The sequence below is a fragment of the Eurytemora carolleeae genome, unplaced genomic scaffold (assembly GCF_000591075.1).
Source record: "Eurytemora carolleeae unplaced genomic scaffold, Eaff_2.0 scaffold738, whole genome shotgun sequence".
Taxonomy (NCBI): Eukaryota; Metazoa; Arthropoda; class Copepoda; order Calanoida; family Temoridae; genus Eurytemora; species Eurytemora carolleeae.
The window spans coordinates 151,687-173,602 of NW_019396858.1; the positions used below are offsets into that span (position 1 = coordinate 151,687).

At 31.7% G+C, this 21,916-nt stretch overlaps 1 protein-coding gene and 1 long non-coding RNA gene across 2 annotated transcripts; both read right to left on the minus strand.

The window, feature by feature from the left end:
- Window positions 1–36: 36 nt before the first annotated feature.
- Window positions 37–18,476, minus strand: LOC111709451 (beta-1,4-N-acetylgalactosaminyltransferase bre-4). The gene is made up of 17 exons (XM_023483115.1): window positions 18,289–18,476; window positions 17,628–17,693; window positions 15,824–15,893; window positions 13,312–13,386; window positions 12,040–12,101; window positions 11,214–11,237; window positions 10,547–10,601; window positions 9,827–9,880; window positions 8,539–8,594; window positions 8,178–8,259; window positions 6,959–7,009; window positions 6,680–6,728; window positions 6,385–6,456; window positions 5,818–5,886; window positions 3,945–3,983; window positions 1,903–1,953; window positions 37–813 (listed from the first exon to the last, which is right to left on the minus strand). Exons 4-17 carry the CDS (start codon window positions 13,347–13,349, stop codon window positions 757–759), a joined length of 759 nt encoding a protein of 252 aa, XP_023338883.1. The 5' UTR covers window positions 13,350–13,386; window positions 15,824–15,893; window positions 17,628–17,693; window positions 18,289–18,476; the 3' UTR covers window positions 37–756.
- A 1,472-nt stretch (window positions 18,477–19,948) lies between these two features.
- LOC111709460 (uncharacterized) lies at window positions 19,949–21,428 on the minus strand. The gene is made up of 3 exons (XR_002766865.1): window positions 21,321–21,428; window positions 20,537–20,598; window positions 19,949–20,019 (listed from the first exon to the last, which is right to left on the minus strand). It is a non-coding gene; the product is annotated as an uncharacterized LOC111709460 (long non-coding RNA).
- Window positions 21,429–21,916: the final 488 nt, after the last annotated feature.

Here is a 21,916-nt window from a genome sequence, read left to right on the forward strand (position 1 = left end):
CCTTAGGGAAAAAGACTTCTAATTTAAATGAATATGTGATTATAACATTGGTTTATTTACAGATATTTTTACAATACTAGTAGCTTACAACTACAAGCTCCATATTATCACATCTTTGGTTTATATAAGGATATGTGTTTTTATAAATTCTACATTTTGATTGTTAGAATGAAATAGTAACAATTTACATATAAGCTGACATAAATATATTTAACTGATTAATCGAGCTGATTAATATCCATCTCATCTGATTGAGCTGATTAATATCCATCTCATCTGATTGAACTGATTAATATCCATCTCATTTGATTGAGTTGACTAATATCCATTTCATCTGATTGAGCTGATTAATATCCATCTCATCTGATTGAGCTGATCAATATCCATCTCATCTGATTGGGCTGATTAATGTCCATCTCATCTGATTGAGCTGATCAAAATCCATCTCATCTGATTGAGCTGATTAATATCCATTTCATCTGATTGAGCTGATCAATATCCATCTCATCTGATTGAGCTGATTAATATCCATCTCATCTGATTGAGCTGATCAATATCCATCTCATCTGATTGAGCTGATTAATATCCATTTCATCTGATTGAGCTGATCAATATCCATCTCATCTGATTGAGCTGATCAATATCCATCTCATCTGATTGAGCTGATTAATATCCATCTAATCTGATTGAGCTGATCAATATCCGTCTCATCTGATTGAGCTGATTAATATCTCTAAGTTTATTGAATTAAGCTGATTATAATGTTTGTTTAGAACTGTCCCAAGATGAATCTCCAGTATAGTGCCCACCCTCCTGTACAATATCAAAATTAGATTTTAAATTATTTTTTAAAGGAATTGAGTCTTTGCCACAAACTCTGATTTTCTAATCTTATATCTTTGCAACCCTATTTCTTGGACGTGAAATAATTCAAACTATGAATTCTTTAGATCAAATACACCATCAGGTTGGCATTTTTGTGGCAAAAAGACTCAATTCCTTTCTGCTTCATTTGCTCTTGTAGCAAGGTTAAGTTTAAAATAATCAAACAAAAAGTTTTGTAAAAAATCTTTAGAAGAAAAAATTAGATTTTAAAGCCAAACATTTTCAATGAAAGTGTTAGTTGAAATTGGAAAAGAGGGGAAAAATGTGGAAAACGGGGGAAAAGATTGTTAAGGTTCTAGTTTATCGAGACTAGAGAGCACAATGAAATTCTAATTTATCTTTTATAAAAAGAAAGTTTGATAAACTAATCTTTTCTCCTGATTCGAAACCTGCCAAACACATTTGACAAAACTTAAAAGGTAAAAAGAAATCAGTGAAAAAAAAATATCAAAAAATGAAGAAATCGCTTTAATTAAATCAAATATTTGTCAAAAGATCCGAGTCTTTCTTACTCAATTAAATTTAATATTTTCCAAAGATTGATAAATTTTGGATTGATTTTTGAGTGGCTTGGAAAAAGTAATAGAAAAAATTCAATTATGAATTAATCGGAACTATTTTTATTTCCATTTAGTGTTTCGGTACAGAGAATTTAACACAATGTCTGCCTCTACCAACAACGGTTAACATTTTTTGAATCAGTGATTCAAGATTTGAAATCACTAAATTCCCTGGGACCAAATTTAATGAATGAAAGCTATGTCACTAAACAACTAACTGACGGTTCAAATTTGAACCACTAATTCAAAGTTAAAGATTAAGGAAGGATTTGAATCGTTTATTAAAATTGAACCGGAAGTATAGACAGTTCAAATTCATAAATAGTTAGTACAGACTAAATGATAATTCTATTTTGGTCATACACCCCTTTTCAGTCAGTCTTTTAATTCTGGTTAATTGTTAAAAAAAAAAACTCAAAAAATGAAATGCTTTTATATGTAAATTTAACTTTATAACCTGAGAGGGGGCCATAATCTTCTGAACTGTTTTCTGTATAGTATTTCCAACCTAAAATATAACTAGTATATATCGTGTGGATAATATTTATGTAAATAAATGAAAATACGATTAGTTTTTGTATTATTATTCCCCCCCCCCATTTTGTCACAATTGTGCTTTATTATTAATAAGGTAATTGTAATTGTAATGTATACAGGAAATATCTGAAAGGATGATAACTATGTAAATATATTAGAAATATTAATAAAAACAGAGAAAACCAAAGTTGCAATGACAAACTCTGGAAAGACAAATGTAGAAACACAAACTGCGGAAAGACAAAATGTAGAAATACAAACTCCGGAAAGACAAAATGTAGAAACACAAACTTCGGAAAGACAAAATGTAGAAATACAAACTCCGGAAAGACAAAATGTAGAAATACAAACTCCCGAAAGACAAAATGTAGAAATGCATACTCCGGAAAGACAAAATGTAGAAATGCATACTCCGGAAAGACAAAATATAGAAATACAAACTCCAGAAAAACAAAATGTAGAAATAGAAACTACGGAAAGACAAAATGTAGAAATACAAACTCCGGAAAGACAAAATGTAGAAAACAAACTCCGGAAAGACACAATGTAGAAAAACAAACTCCGGAAAAACAAAATGTAGAAATACAAACTCTGGAAAGACAAAAAGTAGAAATACAAACTCCGGAAAGACAAAATGTAGAAATACAAACCCCAGAAAGGCAAAATGTAGAAATACAAACTCCGGAAAGAGAAAATGTAGAAATACAAACTCCGGAAAGACAAAACGTCGAAATACAAACTCCGGAAAAGTAAAATGCGGAAAAACAAACTACGGAAAGATGAAATGCGGAAAAAACAAACTACGGAAAGATAAAATGCGGAAAAACAAACTCCGGAAAGGCAATCTTCGAAGAATAAAAAAAGTATGTTTACAATTATTCTAGGGTAGGTAAGTCGTCTTACAAGGTGGTCGATCACTACGTCTAGAACATAAATGGGAGAAATTAGTTTGACTATCAGGTCACCTTCGGATTAGTTTAAAGTTAATACACAACACTTTAAATCGATCACAAGCTTTTGATTTTAAGAGTTTTTTAGCCCTTTAGATGTTTAAAAAGGTTAGAAATACTCTCGACTTTTTGATAAAATCCCCTATAAAGATTAACGAAAAGGATAAAGCCAGGATTTACTAGGGTTTAGAACTGGGCTGAGACAGTAGTTTCACACGTATAGTAGCCTCTGATCAAATCATGGTTCACTCGCGTGTTTAGTGAGTACTCAGGACCAATAGAATAGCAAAGGGGATAAGATCTATCTTTGTATTTTTACTTATATCAAAACTACGGTGCGGAGAGAAGGGAATGTTAGTTGTTTAGAAGCGAGGTTACCACATTTAGTTCAGGACAAAAGTTTCCGGCTCTTTACACCTGATTCATCATCATGGGGATCAAATTCATATGCATTTAATGCAGAGCATGCTCATATACAGGGTGTCCCAAATCATATGAGATCGTGAATAGTTCAAAAAACAATGAGGCATTTTTTAAAGATGTCAAAGGTTTCTATAAAATATTTTTTGCAGAAAATTTTTTTTTTCCAAGTATTATGTGCGTATTTTGGCGTTAAAGCTTGGAGATAATCTACATGCGCTCCTTTGACGCTCTGTACAATATACTTGTATATGATGGCGGAATGGGGAACTGACAACTTTGTTATATGCGCGACATTATTTCGTAAACACAATTTTAGTGATTCCCATTTAGCACACTTTAGGCCGAAAAATGCATTGGCCTCGAAATTTCCCCAAAAAAATGTGGTCTACCATTTATGTACCAGCTAAATTGATAGTTTAATATATATTCGTCCATTTTAAAGATACAAAGTAAGGAAAGTAAGAGACGTATAATATTTATATTAACTCTCTGTCCTTTACCAACTATCGGATATCAAGGACGATTTTAAAGTCGTCTTTTTATGCCCATGTTTATTTGGACGTAAATAAATTGTACTGTAAGTGTTTACCTGTTCTGAAAACCTGGTAAAAAAACTCTTTTGCTCAACCTAAAAAATTAATCTTTATAATCAGGGGAGAGGGGCCAGGGGGGGGGAGAAATTTGAAAAAGAATTTTTTAGACTAAGAATATTAGTACAGGGATTAAAAACTCAAAACGAAAAGGTCATGTCAACTTCTAGAATTGAGATAATAACGCATATAAGGGAAATAATACTGTAATATGCTTAACATTATTTCTTTTTTTTATGAATATTTGCAGCAAAAAGGAATAAAACATTTTCTCAATAAAACCTATTATTGACCTTAAACTTCGCAGGTTCATTTGAAATTTTACCATTCTTGGTGTTTGTACCGGCCTTTAGCTATTAATCTCCCATGTAGGAATTCATTAATTTGGTTTATTGTCCAATTGGTCGACTATTGTCATGTACATTCTGCACACACTGCTCTAGCTGCCATTAAGTCGGATCGGTACCACAAATAAACAGGAGTTCTCAGTGCATATTGACATATTGTAGGGTGACAAATATTACTTGTATTGTCGTTGTGCGTCATGCATTTCATGATGAACACTATAATAAAAAATCATCTATTCATTTATAATTTTTTACTTTTGATAAATATGTTTATAGTTTGTACATACCTTGAATATCTGCCTGGGCCCTAGAAGTTCTGCTTGTACAAGGGCGTCTCATGTACATACCTTGAATACCTTCCTGGGCCCTGCAGGAAGTTCTGCTTGTATTGATGTGTACAAGGGAGTCTCATGTAAATACCTTGAATACATTTCTGGGCCCTGGAAGTTCTGCTTGCATTGATGTGTACAAGGGAGTCTCATGTACATACCTTGAATACGTTTCTGGGCCCTGGAAGTTCTGCTTGTATTAATGTGTACAAGGGAGTCTCATGTATATACCTTGAATACCTTCCTGGGCCCTGGAAGTTCTGCTTGTATTAATGTGTACAGGGGCGTCTCATGTACATACCTTGAATATCTGCCTGGACCCTGGAAGTTCTGTTTGTATTAATGTGTACAAGGGAGTCTCATGTACATACTTTAATACCTGTCTGTACCCTGGAAGTTCTGCTTGTATTAATGTGTACAAGGGAGTCTCATGTACATACCTTGAATATCTGCCTGGACCCTGGAAGTTCTGTTTGTATTAATGTGTACAAGGGAGTCTCATGTACATACTTTAATACCTGTCTGTACCCTGGAAGTTCTGCTTGTATTAATGTGTACAAGGGAGTCTCATGTACATACTTTAATACCTGTTTGGACCCTGGAAGTTCTGCTTGCATTAATGTGTACAAGGGAGTCTCATGTACATACCTTAATACCTGTCTGGACCCTGGAAGTACTGCTTGTATTAATGTGTACAAGGAATTCTCATGTACATACCATGAATACCTTCCTGGGCCCTGGAAGTTCTGTTTGTATTAATGTGTAGAAGGGAGTCTTATGTACATACCTTGAATACCTTCCTGGGCCCTGGAAGTTCTGCTTGTATTAATGTGTACAAGGGAGTCTCATGTACATACCTTGAATACCTTTCTGGACCCTGGAAGTACTGCTTGTATTAATGTGTACAAGGAAGTCTCATGTACATACCTTGAATACCTTCCTGGGCCCTGGAAATTCTGCTTGTATTAATGTGTACAAGGAAATACCTTCCTGGGCCCTGGAAATTCTGCTTGTATTAATGTGTACAAGGAAGTCTCATGTACATACCTTGAATACCTTTCTGGACCCTGGAAGTACTGCTTGTATTAATGTGTACAAGGGAGTCTCATGTACATACCTTGAATACCTTTCTGGGTCCTGGAAGTTCTGCTTGTATTAATGTGTACAAGGAGTACAAGGGAGTCTTATCTACATACCTTGAATACCTTCCTGGGCCCTGGAAGTTCTGCTTGTATTAATGTGTACAAAGGAGTCTCATGTACATCCTAGAAAACACGTGCTCATAAGCGTCGGAAACTTAAAGGGAATATAGACGTTGTTTCAAATTACTCTACAGTTACTGACTGGCATGTCCGGTTCACAACCCTTCAAACCTGTATCTGTATAACAGTGAGGATAATATCGTCGTATTTTTATCTAGAAAAGTGTAAAATTAAAAAAATTGGCTCTATTGTCTCTGCTACATAAAACTGCAAGTCTGCAGAGAACCCAGAATCAAAAAATAGTTCTGCTAAAATATATAAAAAATATCTCATTTATCCTTAATCAGTGAAAGTTTTACTTGGACATGTTAGTCTAGAAATTACGTCTACAGTTCTTTTTATAAAATATGAATATAAGAAAACCCCAAAACCATTCTCAATATATCTTTATATGAAATTTTTTCTCAAAAAAACTCCTCTCATCTCTTAAAATAACTTTACAAATTAAGCTACTGGAAAAAAGAAATTTTAAAAAGAAAAATTTTAACTAAAAATAATTACCTTTATTTTATATTCAATATTATTTAAACCTTCGTTCATCAGTTTATCTTTACTGCTCATTTCCATGACACTCTTAAAATAAAAACATTTATTTTTTTTTGTTTTGAATCTTTATGACAGAAACAATCATAAGACGAGGGTCAACCCAGACCAAAATATATTTTCAATAAAATATAGAATTCCAACTTCTATTTTATTTACTCTACAAAGGTTTGGTCCATCACCGTCACCGAATTTTAAAAATTTATTTCATTATGTTCTAAGAGTTTTATTTTTTATCTTAGACAATAAATACCTTTAGTTCTGGACTTTCCACAGCAGAGTCATGTTGAAGCATTAGATATCTAAAAATATTTACAAAATATGATATTTTCTTATCTTCATCTTTTCTGCAAAATGTTGAGAGGATGCAAAATCTCACTTTCGAGGACAAATTGTCTAAATATCATATGATTGTATTTCCAGTTGGACCATGAATTGTTTTTGCTTTTGAATTCTTCATGACCAATAAGTGAAACATTTTTCCAGATTTGAATCCTCAGTTAGATCGAGAGATAGCATAATAATAATTTACCTCGCAATATTGGCTGGTTTCCGTATTATTGAAGTATTTGAACTTTTCAACCTAAAATTAATTATTGAAAAAAAAACATTTTCAAAATCATTATCACAGTACTTATTCTGGTTACCCACAAAGAATGAGACTTTAATGACGACCTGAATAAAAAATAACAATTTAAAGGTTAAATTTGGCCATCTTCTGTTGATGATGACTTTAAACTTTAATCCTCAGATGTAAGTAAAAATCTTTTTAAAATTCATTGTCCATTTTACCTGTGATAAAGGTCGTCATCCTCCCCTCTCCAGCCATAGAAACTATTTTACCTGGGATAAAGGTCGTCATCCTCCCCTCTCCAGCCATAGAAACTATTTTACCTGTGATAAAGGTTGTCATCCTCCCCTTGCCATCCATAGAAACTATTTAAACTCTGATAAAGGTCGTCATCCTCCTCTCCCCAGCCATAGAAAAATTTACCTGAAAAATGGTCGTCATCCTCCCTTCCCCATCCATGAAAGTATTTTACCTGTAATAAAGGTCGTCATCCTCCCCTCCCCAGCCATAGAAACTATTTTACATGTGATAAAGGTCGCCATCCTCCCCTCCCCAGCCATAGAAACTATTTTACCTGTGATAAAGGTCGTCATCCTCCCATCTCCAGCCATAGAAACTATTTTACCTGTGATAAAGGTCGTCATCCTCCCCTCTCCAGCCATAGAAACTATTTACCTGTGATAAATGTCGTCACCCTCCCATCTCCAGCCATAGAAACTATTTTACTTGTGATAAAGGTCGTCATCCTCCCCTCCCCAGCCATAGAAACTATTTTACCTGTGATAAAGGTCGTCACCCTCCCATCTCCAGCCATAGAAACTATTTTACCTGTGATAAAGGTCGTCATCCTCCCCTCTCCAGCCATAGAAACTATTTACCTGTGATAAAGGTCGTCATCCTCCCCTCTCCAGCCATAGAAACTATTTACCTGTGATAAATGTCGTCACCCTCCCATCTCCAGCCATAGAAACTATTTTACTTGTGATAAAGGTCGTCATCCTCCCCTCCCCAGCCATAGAAACTATTTTACCTGTGATAAAGGTCGTCATCCTCCCCTCCCCAGCCATAGAAACTAATTTACCTGAAAAATGGTCGTCATCCTCCCTTCCCCATCCATGAAAGTATTTTACCTGTGATAAAGGTCGTCATCCTCCCCTCCCCAGCCATAGAAACTATTTACCTGTGATAAAGGTCGTCATCCTCCCCTCCCCAGCCATAGAAACTATTTGCTAAACCGTTGAACTTCTTGATATCATACAAATCTAGATAAGGTTTAGGTTTATTCGTCTTTAATAGGATTACAGTTAAAAAAAATAGGAATAAAAAGAATATAGAAAAATACTGGACAAATAAATATAAAAAAAAACTCATCAACCCTGATTATTATTATTGTTATTATTATCATTATCATTATCATTATCATTATCATTATCATTATCATTATCATTATCATTATTATTATTATGATGATAATTGTTATTATTATTAGTATCATCATATTACTATAAAAGTAGTAATCGTTCTCTTTTGGTTATTATTACCGATTGCCATAACTCCTCCACAGTATTCCTGATATTGAAGTTTGTATTTCCATTTACTAAAACAAACATATTATAATTCGGATAATGGATGAATATCTTAAAGTTGATTTTTTTATATCAGATAATTTTATAGGAACCAAGATTAAATTCAAGCATTAAAGAAAAGTTTGAAATGCAAAGAAAATAATTAGAATATTGGAAAGAAATTTTTAGGTTTTCTGCTAATGTCATTTTTATAGTTCTTTAAGGAATATCTCATACACGATGTATAACATGTAGAAATAAAACTGGGATTCGTAAGAAAACAGTTTTAAAATATAACTCATCTTCATACACATTTTAATTTACTGTTTTTTTTGAAAAAAATGTAAAACTATTCATTATACCAAGCTTTGACAGTTTTGTTTAAATCAATTCTGAATTTGAGGTGTTTAATAAACATAGATAAATTAAAATAACAGACAGGACACTAGATGTCGTCTTTTCAAGATTTATGTGTGTTTCGTTCACAATAACCCTGAGACAGAGGCCCAAAGGAATTACGCGTAGTCGACGTAGTATAGGCTATGTTTCTGTAAAATTAAAAGAAAGAGAGAAAACCTGTTATACTGTTTAACCCTGTACAGCATAGTCTACTGTTTAACCATGTACAGCATAGTGTACTGTTAAACCATGTACAGCATAGTGTACTACTGTTTAACCCAGCACAGCATGGTCTACTTTTTAACCCTGTACAGCATGGTCTACTGTTTAACCCTGTACAGCATAGTCTACTGTTTAACCCTGTACAGCATGGTGTACTGTTTAACCCTGTGCAGCATGGTCTACTGTTTAACCCTGTACAGCATGGTGTACTGTGTAACCCTGTACAGCATGGTGTACTACTGTTTAACCCTGTACAGCATAGTGTAATACTGTTTAACCCTGTACAGCATGGTGTACTGTTAAACATTGTACAACATGGTCTACAATTTAACCCTGTGCAGCATTGTGTACTGGCTAACCCTGTACAGCATAGTTACTACTGGCTAACCCTGTACAGCATAGTGTACTACTGTTTAACCTTTTACAGTATGGTGTACTGTTTAATCCTATACAGCATGGTGTATCGTTTACCCCGTACAGTATAGTGTACTATTTAACCCTGTATTGTATGGTGTACTGTTTAACCCTATGCAGTATGGTGCACGGTTTAACCCTGTACAGCATGATGTACTGTCTAACCCTGTACTGTATGCATGTGCACGGTTTAACCCTGTACTGTATGGTGTACTGTTTAACCCTTTACCTGGCAGCCACTGACATAGCCCTCGCTGCTCCCTTTACACATTCATAGATATTCCTGAACAAAAAATTCATGTACAACAGTATTTTTAACAAATATTCAGGTAAACAATAGTTAAGCAAATAGTCATGTTCAACAGTAATTTGAATATACAGGATGTCCCACGAAAAATGCCAAGATCAGAGAAGTCGTCTCTGATTTTGGTATTTATTTGTGACATCCAGTCGTCAACTTATTTTAACGTGTATGATTCTTGAAAAAAAACACCTAGTCCTAATATTTCCCAAATGTGGTCTGCCTTTTTTTATGGTGTTGACATTACCGGAGCTATTTGTTCAGATCTCAATTTTGTTAAATAAAACAAAACTTGAAGACATCTAAACGAAATTCTTCATACCTCGGGTAATATTGTAAGCACAAAAAAAGGCAAACCACATTTTTTAAATGCCAGGACTAGGGCTATTTTGTGATTATTATCTCTAGAATTTTACTTATAAAAATAGGTTGTCACACAAATGTAGCAATTAAGAACAAAGACGACGTTCAAGTCCTGCTATTGTCATGTTTCGTGGGACACCCTTATAGATATTCATGTACAAAACTAGTTTAGTAGGAAACTGTGAAAAAGGAGAGTTTTTAATTGAACGATATATGCGCTTAACAAAATACATTTAATGGTAGTTTTTAGTATTTTTGATTAATTTATTGAACTATAAAGACGACCTGTCATCCTCTGCTAGTAGATCTACATCATGAAACACGAAGCAGGTGGGGGATCCTGCCAATAATTATAATAATCAGATAATCAGATATTAAACAATAATATTAATTATTTACTTGAGATTCACATGCAAATATATCAAAAATACTTATATATATATTTTTTTCTATTTCTATTAATATATATATATATAAATATACAGTGATACAACAGAAAACAATGGAATAACAGTTTTTCAAAGAGCTGGATCCGCATCTGCTGACGGAACAAATGCTGTGTTTCATGCTCATTGGACTTTTTAAAGTTATAACGTTATTCTGAAGGTCGTCTTTCTATTTCTGAGTTTTCTGGTTATAACTGTCATGTATATATATGTATCTTCATAGAAGAAAAAAATTTTGTGTGTGCTGTTCAAGTCAAGGACTGGATCATATATTGTTTAAATGTGGCAAGAGGAACTTGTTTCTTCAATATTCTTTTAGTTTATAGAGAGAGTAATCAAAAACCATTTATTTTTAAAACAGCACCGCTTTACCATGTAAAATGTCACTTTACGTACAATGTACAGTACAGTACACAATGCTTTTCTTCAACTTTTTTGTTAGTTTTTCTATCATTATTGTAACATTAAAAATAAACAATATTTGTATGCAATATTTAAACAATTACCTAATTTCTGTGCTTCCAGAATACCTGAAATTAGATAGAATAGTAAAATTCATCTATAAACTCTTTAATCATATTTAACTTTTATAAAGTTTTAAAAAATGATGGTTTTCCTATATGGTTAAAAGTGCAGCTCTACTAAACTAAGGTTTACAGTGTATGGTTTACAAAGTATGTTTACAAGTGTACAGCTCTATCAAAGGATTGTTTACCTATGTTTACAAGTGCAGCTCCATTAAAGAATGGTTTACCAATGTTTAAAAGAGCAGCTCTATTAAAGGACTGTTTACCTATGTTAAAAAGAGCAGCTCTATTAATGGATTGTTTACCTATGTTTAAAAGTGCAGCTCTATTAAAGGATGGTTTACCTATGTTTAAAAGAGCAGTGTCCGGGTTTAATGAATTTAAGCCATGTCTCAAATCCCCCAAAAGCCGGTTTTAATTGATCGCCCGCTTAAATCTTGAAAAATTTTATACAAATTTAAGTGGAACCAACCATATTTGAGCCGCGGCTTAAATTTAAATTCGGCCTCAGGTCTATTAATGGATTGTTTACCTATGTTTAAAAGAGCAGCTCTATTAATGGTTTGTTTACCTATGTTTAAAAGAGCAGCTTTATTAATGGATTGTTTACCTATGTTTAAAAGTGCAGCTCTATTAATGGATTGTTTACCTATGTTTAAAAGACCAGCTCTATTAATGGATTATTTACCTATGTTTAAAAGTGCAGCTCTATTAATGGATTGTTTACCTATGTTTAAAAGAGCAGCTCTATTAATGGATTGTTTACCTATGTTTAAAAGAGCAGCTCTATTAATGGATTGTTTACCTATGTTTAAAAGAGCAGCTCTATTAAAGGATTGTTTATCAATTTGCTCCACGACAATAACCCTAGACAGATAGAAAAATAGCTCGTGAAAGGTATTGTTGAAATATTTTTATCGATATTTATTCAAGAATTTTTTAAAATTAAAAACTACCCTCATTACCACCGAACCAACTTAATTTCAACATCAATTCAAGAATTCTTTTTCAATTCCCAACTACCCCCACTACCTTCGACTTTTAAAAATTTAATATTCACATAAATTAAATTGTATTTTTCCCAATTCCCTTCTTCCCTCACTACCACGGACTTCTCAAAATCTTAATTTCAACATTTTTTTTTTCAATTTCCAACTACCGTCACTTCCTAGACAAAAAGCTTAAGCTAGTCCTAAAGAAAAAAAAGAGGCAGTTCAAAGAATTTTAAAGTTGAATTTCTTGCTAAATAATTAATTTTTTAAAAGATTTTTCTATATATAAAACCTTTTACTTAACGTAAAGGTACCCAGGATTCAATCCTGTAAAAAGGACAGAGTTTGCTCGAAGAAGCACATCCCGATCGTTAGTGCTGTGGTCGGCACCTCCCAAAAAATTCTTATACTTTTTTTTAAAAAATATCTATGTTTATAAAAAAATTCACCTATTTTTCAGCAAAAAAACCGCATTTTATACGTTTACGGGGTAATTATCCCCAAGATTCTAATTGGGGGGGGGGGGTAATTACCCAAAGGATTCTAGGGGGGTGGGGGTAATTAACCCCAATAACCCCCCACTGTAATACGCCACTGAGATTGGCTGGAAACATGTCATATCATCTTAAACTAAGCTGTCTGTGTGCACTTCAGTTCAACGACAAAGAAATAGATGGTTTTAGTGGAGAGTGGAATTGTTTTTGTTGCAGAAGTGAACTCACTGATCCTTTATTATTATTAATTATTTGAACCACTAATTTTAAATCACTCATGATCGAGAATAAAACTAGTAAAAAAGGACGCACATCGAGGACTTAAAGACTTACATTGTGGACGCACATTGAGAACTTAAATTGTGAAGACGCCATACTGACAAACCATCACAATAACGGCGAATAGCTTTTACATGCTTTAAATGCACTTATTTGAAAGCAGTAATATGATCAATGCACATATGAGTATGCAGAGTGATGACGTACAAAAGTGTAACATACATACATACATCATAGCTATGTATATACTAGGATATACCTGGTATCTAGAAAAATAAAAATTATGAATATAAAAGACAGAAAGAAAGATACCTGTAAAAGAGAGCTTGTCTCTGTAGTATGGGATGCATATGATTTAACCAAACTAACAAGTTATCCTCACGGGATCTAAACAATAATAATTTTATAGAAATAATATAAATAATAATAAGTCAGTTCATTTTTTACAATTTTTTAAACTGCACAACTTTTTCCTACACATCATCTCTTATAACATTTAGGATAATAAATATTCATTCTTAAAACATATAACAATAGATAACAAATATTCATTCTTAAAATATATAACAATAGATAACAAATATTCATTTTTAAAATGTATAACAACAGATAACAAATATTCATTTTTAAAATATATAACAATAGATAACAATAGATAACAAATATTCATTCTTAAAATATATAACAATAGATAACAAAAATTCATTTTTAAAATATATAACAACAGATAACAAATATTCATTTTTAAAATATATAACAATAGATAACAAATTCATTTTTAAAGTTCGTTTTTAGGATAAAAATCATTTTTTCTCGCCGCTGATTAAATGTTTCCATTAGGAAATGAATACTTTAAAGTATTATCATTCTACACCTTTTGTAATAATATGAAAACATTTAAGAAATATTAAATATGGATGTAACTTTGAATTAGTTTTAGAATAATGTCTTAAATATATCTAGTAAATATGTATATGGACACCTACAACCTTTAATAAAAAATCTGAACAGTTTTTGTCAACGACGACATTTTATTCCTTCCTATTTATTTTGGAAATTTGGTGAATTTGATTTTTGGGAAAAGGGGAAGGGAGGGGTGGAATTCCTGTACACGCCTCAAAAGCAAAACCATACTGTACATGCTTTGTACCGTAATGCAGTAAGAAAATATTAGCCACATTTTCTTTATTCAACAGTCATCGAAATATAAATTTGAAAAATATCTGATCGCTTTTCACCGGCCTATAATAACCTAATAATCATGTGACAACTTTGTTGAGAATAAGAATTGTATAAATACCTAATTTTAAAACCCATAATATAATTTTTAACTTTGTCTGCTGGATTATTTTGTTTATTTTTAAATATGAATTTTCAACGTATTACTGAATAGTTTATAGTATGTAAGCAAAGTCCCTAGAGGCATATAATGACCAAAATTAAAAACCAACCTCGCAGACTCAGCTTATGTTTATGGGGACACCCTGTACTGCATAGTATTTTATCTTTTATCTATACTTCTTAGATTTATCTATCTATCTATCTAAATGGATATCTATTTATATTCAATGTATTAAACTGTCATATTATGCACCCTCCCTTGAGATTGATAATCATCAAGAAATATCCTTTGATCTGTATTAGGGGTAGTAAATACAAGCATATTAATATATTAAAGTATATAAATCAAATCTTTAATCCCCAGAATCTAATAAGAGGTATTCCTATATATGCAGTTTGCATTTTGCATTCCAAAAGCTTAACCTTAAATGTAAGTATGAGGAAAAGTTTTGGTTTACCCAGAACACTAAATTGTCTCAAACTCTAATTTTCTGATCCTTATATCTTTGCAAACTGATGTCGTAAACCTTTGCCGTTTAAAACTATAAATTCTAATAGATCAAGCCGATTTAGTTTGAAAAATCATAAGTTTTCACCATTAGGTTGTAAAGATTTAGGGATAAGATTTTTTTGTCAGTAATTTAGTTCCTAACTGTTGGTGAGTTAAAATTTCAACTTTTGTTCTCTATTTTCTGTTTTTTATTGTTTTGTTGTGAAAATAACTTTTAAAAAATTTTAAAATCTCTTGTTTTGCTAAAAATTAGATAGAAAAGCAAAAAACAAGTTTTTTAAAGTGCAGCGTTGTCCACAAAGGATGAGACTGTAAAGACGACCCAAAAAGCTAAATATTTAAAACTTTATTGTAGCATTGATGAGGTTTATGATCTCATGACGATGCTCCAAGGATAAAATATTCACCCCTGGTAAAAATCTGTAAATAGTTAGGCGGGAAATGGAGAGAAGGGTTGGTTGAACCGACGCTAGAATGAGGCCCGAATAAAGCTCAGGTTAATTCACCTGGGAATACCAAAAAACTAGGGATTTCAGAGATGAAGGGAGCAGGTCAACTGGGAAAAGATCCAGATCTCAGTTGACGACGAACCTTCATTTTACGTGAACATAATTGGAACGAATGGTTCGTGAGTCGGAAACTCGAGCTTAAATTCATCTCTCTTAATCAGTAGTATTAGTATCGATTTCATTTTTATGATTTACTGTTCAATAAATTATTTATACCGTATATCGTTTAATGCTCGGATTGAATGAATTTAGATTAGTCCTTCTGACTGCAGAAAATATATCTCCCTATTTCGTATTTTCTTCATATAAAACATTATCTTCAGTTTCTGCCTTCAATTTAGTATTTTAATGGTGTAATAAACAAATTCCGTACAACTGTCTCTGAAGTCTCATCCTTTATGGGTAACCCTGGCAACTGGCAAATTTTTATTTTCTAGAAGGTTTTAGAGTTAACTTAAATTACCTGTACGGAACAATGAAGACGATCTCCTCCTTAGGCCTACAGTTTACAGGACTGAACTTTCCTCCTTTTTCTAGTAAAAAACTACTTTATTTTACAACAGTAATTGAATTTTTTTCTGATTCCTAAATCTTTGCAACCTGAAGTAATAAGTCTCTTATATTTAAAACTATAAATTATGTTAGACCAAATAATCTAAGTTTTAAATATCAAAGGTTTACTCCATAAGGTTGCAACGAAAGAGGAATTAGAAATTTTAGTTTGTGGCAAATACTCAGTTTCTTTATGTTTTTAGCGATTTAAATATATTCAAGGAAAATGAAAAATTGGAAATCCTACAATATGAAAAAAACTGCTTTGGCATTTGTGCGCCAGATATGTCACTAAAATGGTGTCTTGTGTCTCATTCATGCATACAGCATACTGTACATTCGTGTGCAATGTGCTAAACTTATTTCTACAATGAAACTACTTTTTACTGAGGGATAATAACGGTAAAAAGCGGATGAAAAGTCGTCTACGTTTAAATTTTCTTTAAAAGCATTCTGACAAGTTTTGTAAACTGTAATAATTGTATGACTCTGAAATAGTTCTAGTTTGAAATAGGTTAAATCTACAATCTTAATCTTGATATCCGTTGTGACAATTTTTAAATCTAAGTGTGCAAATTGCTTGTTCCCTCAAATATTTCAGGCACGACTATCATTGGATATCTATATACAAATCAAATCACAAAGGGCGGGGATGACAAAGGACTCCAGTAATGGATTGGAGGTTCAAGTCCTTTCCGTGTCCTGGTCTCATCAACAGTTTTTTGTAAAGCGCGAAGTTCCTTGCAACACGACCAAATTTGAGCCATGCCTCACTTTTGGACCTCCGTCATACAAAATTTACCCTGTAATCGGGCAAAAATTGCATGCTGAGGTCTCCCTAGCGAGTATTTAGATTCAAGTGTATATTTTGAAAAAGATAAAACTAAGGAGCTTATTATTTAAAACTTGTTTGATTAATAAAATTTGCAATTAATGTATGTCAATGAAATTAGTTTAAACAATATATGACTAGCTAGTGAATTAAATGTATAGAGAAACTAAAATAAACCCTCGTCTTTGGTTGACAAAATATACTGATAAATGTATTCCGGGATTAACAACACACAAATGTTGAACACATTTAGAGAATTATCAATCATAATTAACAATATGAAAACGAAAACTTACCTAAAATAAACGAAGACGACTTTCATTCCACTTTTTTTTTTGTTATCACTCTATGTTGTAGCAAATACTTTTATGTTTAAAAAGTGACATGGCTTACGAAGCTTTTATAAGTTTTAAATTTATTTGTGTGTTCTTTAGTGATCCATGTGTTCTTAAGTGATCCAGTTTTAAAAATCCGCAAATTATTTGATAAAAATCTCCCAAACGTCAAAATATTGTCTAATCTTTGCCGTTAAAAAGAGGTGATTGGAAAATTTATGATTTTAACAGGAGAGTTTGAAAAGTTCGGATTACTGAGATATATAATCTATATATATTATATCAATATATGCTTATCTGTCTGTTTGTCGGTTTGTTTGTGTCCAATAAACGTCAAAACGGCAGAACCGATCGGGTCTAAAATTTGTGTGGGACCTCACTTGACCCCAGGAAAGGTTTATGAATGATCAAAATGTTAAAATTAGCCTCTAACACAATTCAAAAAATGTTTTTTTTATAAAATCCATTAACTTTTGTGATTTTGTGTTTTACAATTTGTACAAAGATAAATAAAATTTTCACAATTGAAATAGATGGTGTATATTTACCTAGGTTTGGATTGTTTTGAATAATCTCCTCTATATTTGGTATCCTTGTATCCACTATTAAAGGACCTAAACAATAATCTCCTCTATATTTGGTATCCTTGTATCCACTATTAAAGGACCTTAACAAAATCTCCTCTATATTTGGTATCCTTGTATCCACTATTAAAAGACCTTAACAAAATCTCCTCTATATTTGGTATCCTTGTATATCTACTATTAAAGGACCTTAACAAAATCTCCTCTATATTTGGTATCCTTGTATATTTACTATTAAAGGACCTTAACAAAATCTCCTCTATATTTGGTATCCTTGTATATCTACTATTAAAGGACCTTAACAAAATCTCCTCTATATTTGGTATCCTTGTATCCACTATTAAAGGACCTTAACAATAATCTCCTCTATATTTGGTATCCTTGTATTCACATTTAAAATATTTAAAAAATGGTTTAATGCAGTTAAAATTGTAAACATTTTCTTCTGAAAAGGTTAAATCATGGCATTCCTTCAGAAGTAAAGGATTAAAGATTTAAGCCGGCGCTCAATAAAAACCCGATTTTTGGCGGATTTGAGCCGTGGTAGAAATTCATTAAACTCGGACTCAGATTATTTCAATTTGAGGTAGGAACGAGAGATAAAAATAATATAATATTTTCATACCTAATAGACGTTTATCTTTTTCTTGACATCGTCGTTTTTTATTCGTTTTTTCATCTTCTTCGAGTCTTTTTTCTCCTTCATCGTCTTCGATACTTCTCTTCTTTCGAGCTTTTTTATTCCTCCGTTTGTGCTGACCGGCAGATTGTATCTGCTTTTTCAGCTTACTGTAGGTATCATGCTTATTTAATCAATAATGATAATAATTCAGAATAAAATCTACATTTTGAAATAATTTTTACTTTTCTATGTGCTATTTCAGCATTATTTGTCGTTTTTGATAAATTAACATAGGACAAAAAATCTTTCAAATGTTAGATTAAAAAAGAGAAAATAAAAAGTAAATAAATAATTTATGTTTCCTGAATTTTTTCCTAGAAAAAGTTAAAATTCCAGATTTCAAAGTTAATAAACAAACTTGATTATTGAGAATTAGCTGAAGGGCCCGCACGTCGTTGCCCTTGGAAATTAATAAATTGATAAATAAAATAAAAATAAAAATTTGAATTTGAATGTCACCCCCAGGCTACCCCTGAGTGTCCACAAATAAATTTCAGCCCATCGGTCCAGCCGTTTAGTCGGCTGTAGGGAACATATTTACAAATGTCTTGTTTTATTGTAAAGATACTAGATAGTACATTATTATTATTTTTTCAAATTTGAATTAAAATTAATGAGGATTATGTTGACAAGAGGCTAACAATTAAATGTAAAATAATATTTGACGTGTTTTTTACCTTTCTGTAAATATTTTAGAAATATTTTAGAATGAAAACTATCTGTAAAATATTTTAGAAATATTGTAGAATGAAAACTATCTGTAAAATATTCAAGGAATATTGTAGAATGAAAACTATCTGGAATATTTTTAGGAATATTGTAGAATGAAAACTATCTGGAATATTTTTAGGAATATTGTAGAATGGAAACTATCTGGAATATTTTTAGGTATACTATATAATAAAAACTATCTGGAATATTTTTAGGAATATTGTAGATGAAAACTATCTGTAAAATATTTTAGGAATATTATAGAATGAAAACTATCTGTAAAATATTTTAGGAAAATTATAGAATTAAAACTATCTGGAATATTTTTAGGAATATTGTAGAATGAAAACTATTTGTAAAATATTTTAGGAATATTGTAAAATGAAAACTATCTTGAATATTTTTAGGAATATTGTAGAATGAAAACCATCTGTAAAATATTTTAGGAATGTTGTAGAATGAAAACTATCTGGAATATTTTTAGGAATATTGTAGAATGAAAACTATCTGGAATATTTTTAGGAATATTATAGAATGAAAACTATCTAGAATATTTTTAGGAATATTGTAGAATGAAAACTTTCTGGAATATTTTTAGGAATATTGTAGAATGAAAACTATCTGGAATATTTTTAGGAATATTGTAGAATGAAATTTATCTAGAATGTCGACACCATACGGTTTTCAATTTTCCTTATAAAATTAGTTTTGAAAATAGAAACTCATAAAATACTGTTATAACAGTTTATAGCTAGTAACAGCTAAATAAGCTACGATCATGTTTGCTAAATAACATTAATGAAATAAAAAATATTTAAACTTTTTTTTTATTTGGAAAAAAAGCGAAACTTTTTATAAAACTAAAGAAATAATGTTGAGTACTCTAAATTAATCTGGAATATTCCTGATTTCTTTAAATATCTTTTCTTCATTTTCTATAGTTTTCACTAGCTCCTCCGGATCCTTTCATGAATAAAGTTAGAATTTAGTTTTGACAGGTTACGGTGATCAAGAAATTATTTCAAAATTAGATTTTATATATATTTATTAAGATTAAAGATTCTGGTTTATATTCTGAATTGAAATCTTGAAATCAAGCTTTAAAGTCTTGGCCTATTTAGTGCTGGGTAAAATAGAAAAAAAAAATAATATTTAATGAAAAACTTTGCTATAGGCAAATATTTGAAGAGTTTGCCAACCCATTTTACATCAATTTAAGCCTTATTGTGCTGGTTCTAAAGGAATGATATCGTTTGTGCACAGACCCTATTTTTCAAACCCTTTTATTTTTAAAACCCAAATGTCGTAGACCTTAGATATTTCAATTTATGAATTATTACATCAAATAGTTTAAGTTTTAGATATAAAAGGTCTGCACCATCAGGTTGAAAAAATATAAGGATTAGAAGATTAGAGTCTGTAGCAAAGACTCAATTCCTTTATACAAATATTTAGAAATATTAACATATTCCATATTTACCGCTCCTATATACTGATTCTGTAAAGGAAAGTCGTCTTCTGTCAGGACAATTTCCTCCACTTCTATATATTGTATATAATAAATTGTAATTTTGTGTTTAGGTAGTTTTGAAGCCAAAAATGTTAGGAGAGATGAATGAAAATAGTTGAAAAATAGATTGTCCTACAAGAGTCAAGAGTATTTAGTAAAACGAATAGGTTTTGTTTGCAGTTAGTATAATGTAAAGCTCGCGAAATATCTTTATTGTATACAATAACAAAGATTGTAAACACAAGACCAATTTAGCATTCCTGAGGGGATTACAACTTAAAATGTAAACAAACCCTATCCTTGGTACGGAGTTACTCACAAAGGATGATACTATAAAGACGACCTGAAATCTTTAAACACGAAGTTCCCCAGTTTAAATTAAATATTCTGCCATGAACATAGTCTGGTATGGCCGTTTTAATCATTGGATAAAGAGAGCAACAAATTTACAGTTGTAGAGAATACTTAATCACTGAGATATAGCCAACTCTGAAACTTTTTTAAACAGCCTCGTCTTGGCCTTTGGTTTTACCTCACCAACTCACTTATATCTTTTCTTAGCCCTAGACATATACATTTTTAAAACACAACGCGTTTGTTCCTAAAGCTTAAGTTAAAGAGTAATTGGAAAAATTTCTGTTAGATATTTTTATGAGAGCTTGCACATGTTGGTTTGCAGTGAAATTTAGCAGTCGTCTCTGAAGTCTCATTCTTTGTGGGAAACCCTGTACATTGGATATTATGACGTTTATACCTGTTTGCTTGTGAGTCTGTATAACACTTAGATTGATAAACATGAGGAAGACGACAAACAGAAATATAGTTGACAGCAGACTCAAGAGCTTGGACAAACGCTGCATGGTTATCTTCAAATAGATTTTTTAATAAAAATTTATATAATTCATAATTTTAAAAACGACTGCATGTGGGACCCGTAAAACTGAGATTCATGCAATCTCACGTGTATTTGATGTTGTAACAAAGCAAGCAGTAGCTTGAAATAAACTTATTAAGAAAAATGTGTCTGTATGTATACACTGCACAATTTCTCTCATGTTCATTCAGATTTCAAAACCATGAGAAGATCGTCTTCCACAGTTTTACGGTTCCCAATCAATACAATATATAAATATAAATGTTAAACTACCATTGGAGTAAAGGGGAAATTTATGAATCTATAGGGTTTACAAATAAATAACAAATATTTTTCAAGCGAATACATGTGCCATGAAAATCATCACTAATAGGTTGTTGGGATCTTTATTGTACGTTCTTTACAAATTAAATGGATTCACTCTTTTTGCTAAACAAAACTTGGTAGAAAGTTGTACTTTTTATCAACTCGCAGAA

Excerpts from the sequence above, each read along its gene's own strand:
- LOC111709451 (XM_023483115.1), bottom strand. The coding sequence starts at position 13,349 with ATGCATCCCATACTACAGAGACAAGCTCTCTTTTACAG. Across the intron at positions 8,260-8,538 it reads TGGAGGAGTTATGGCAATCG|ATTTGTATGATATCAAGAAG; the intron begins GTAATAATAACC and ends AACCTTATCTAG. Across the intron at positions 814-1,902 it reads AGATTATGGCCCCCTCTCAG|GAGGGTGGGCACTATACTGG; the intron begins GTTATAAAGTTA and ends GATATTGTACAG.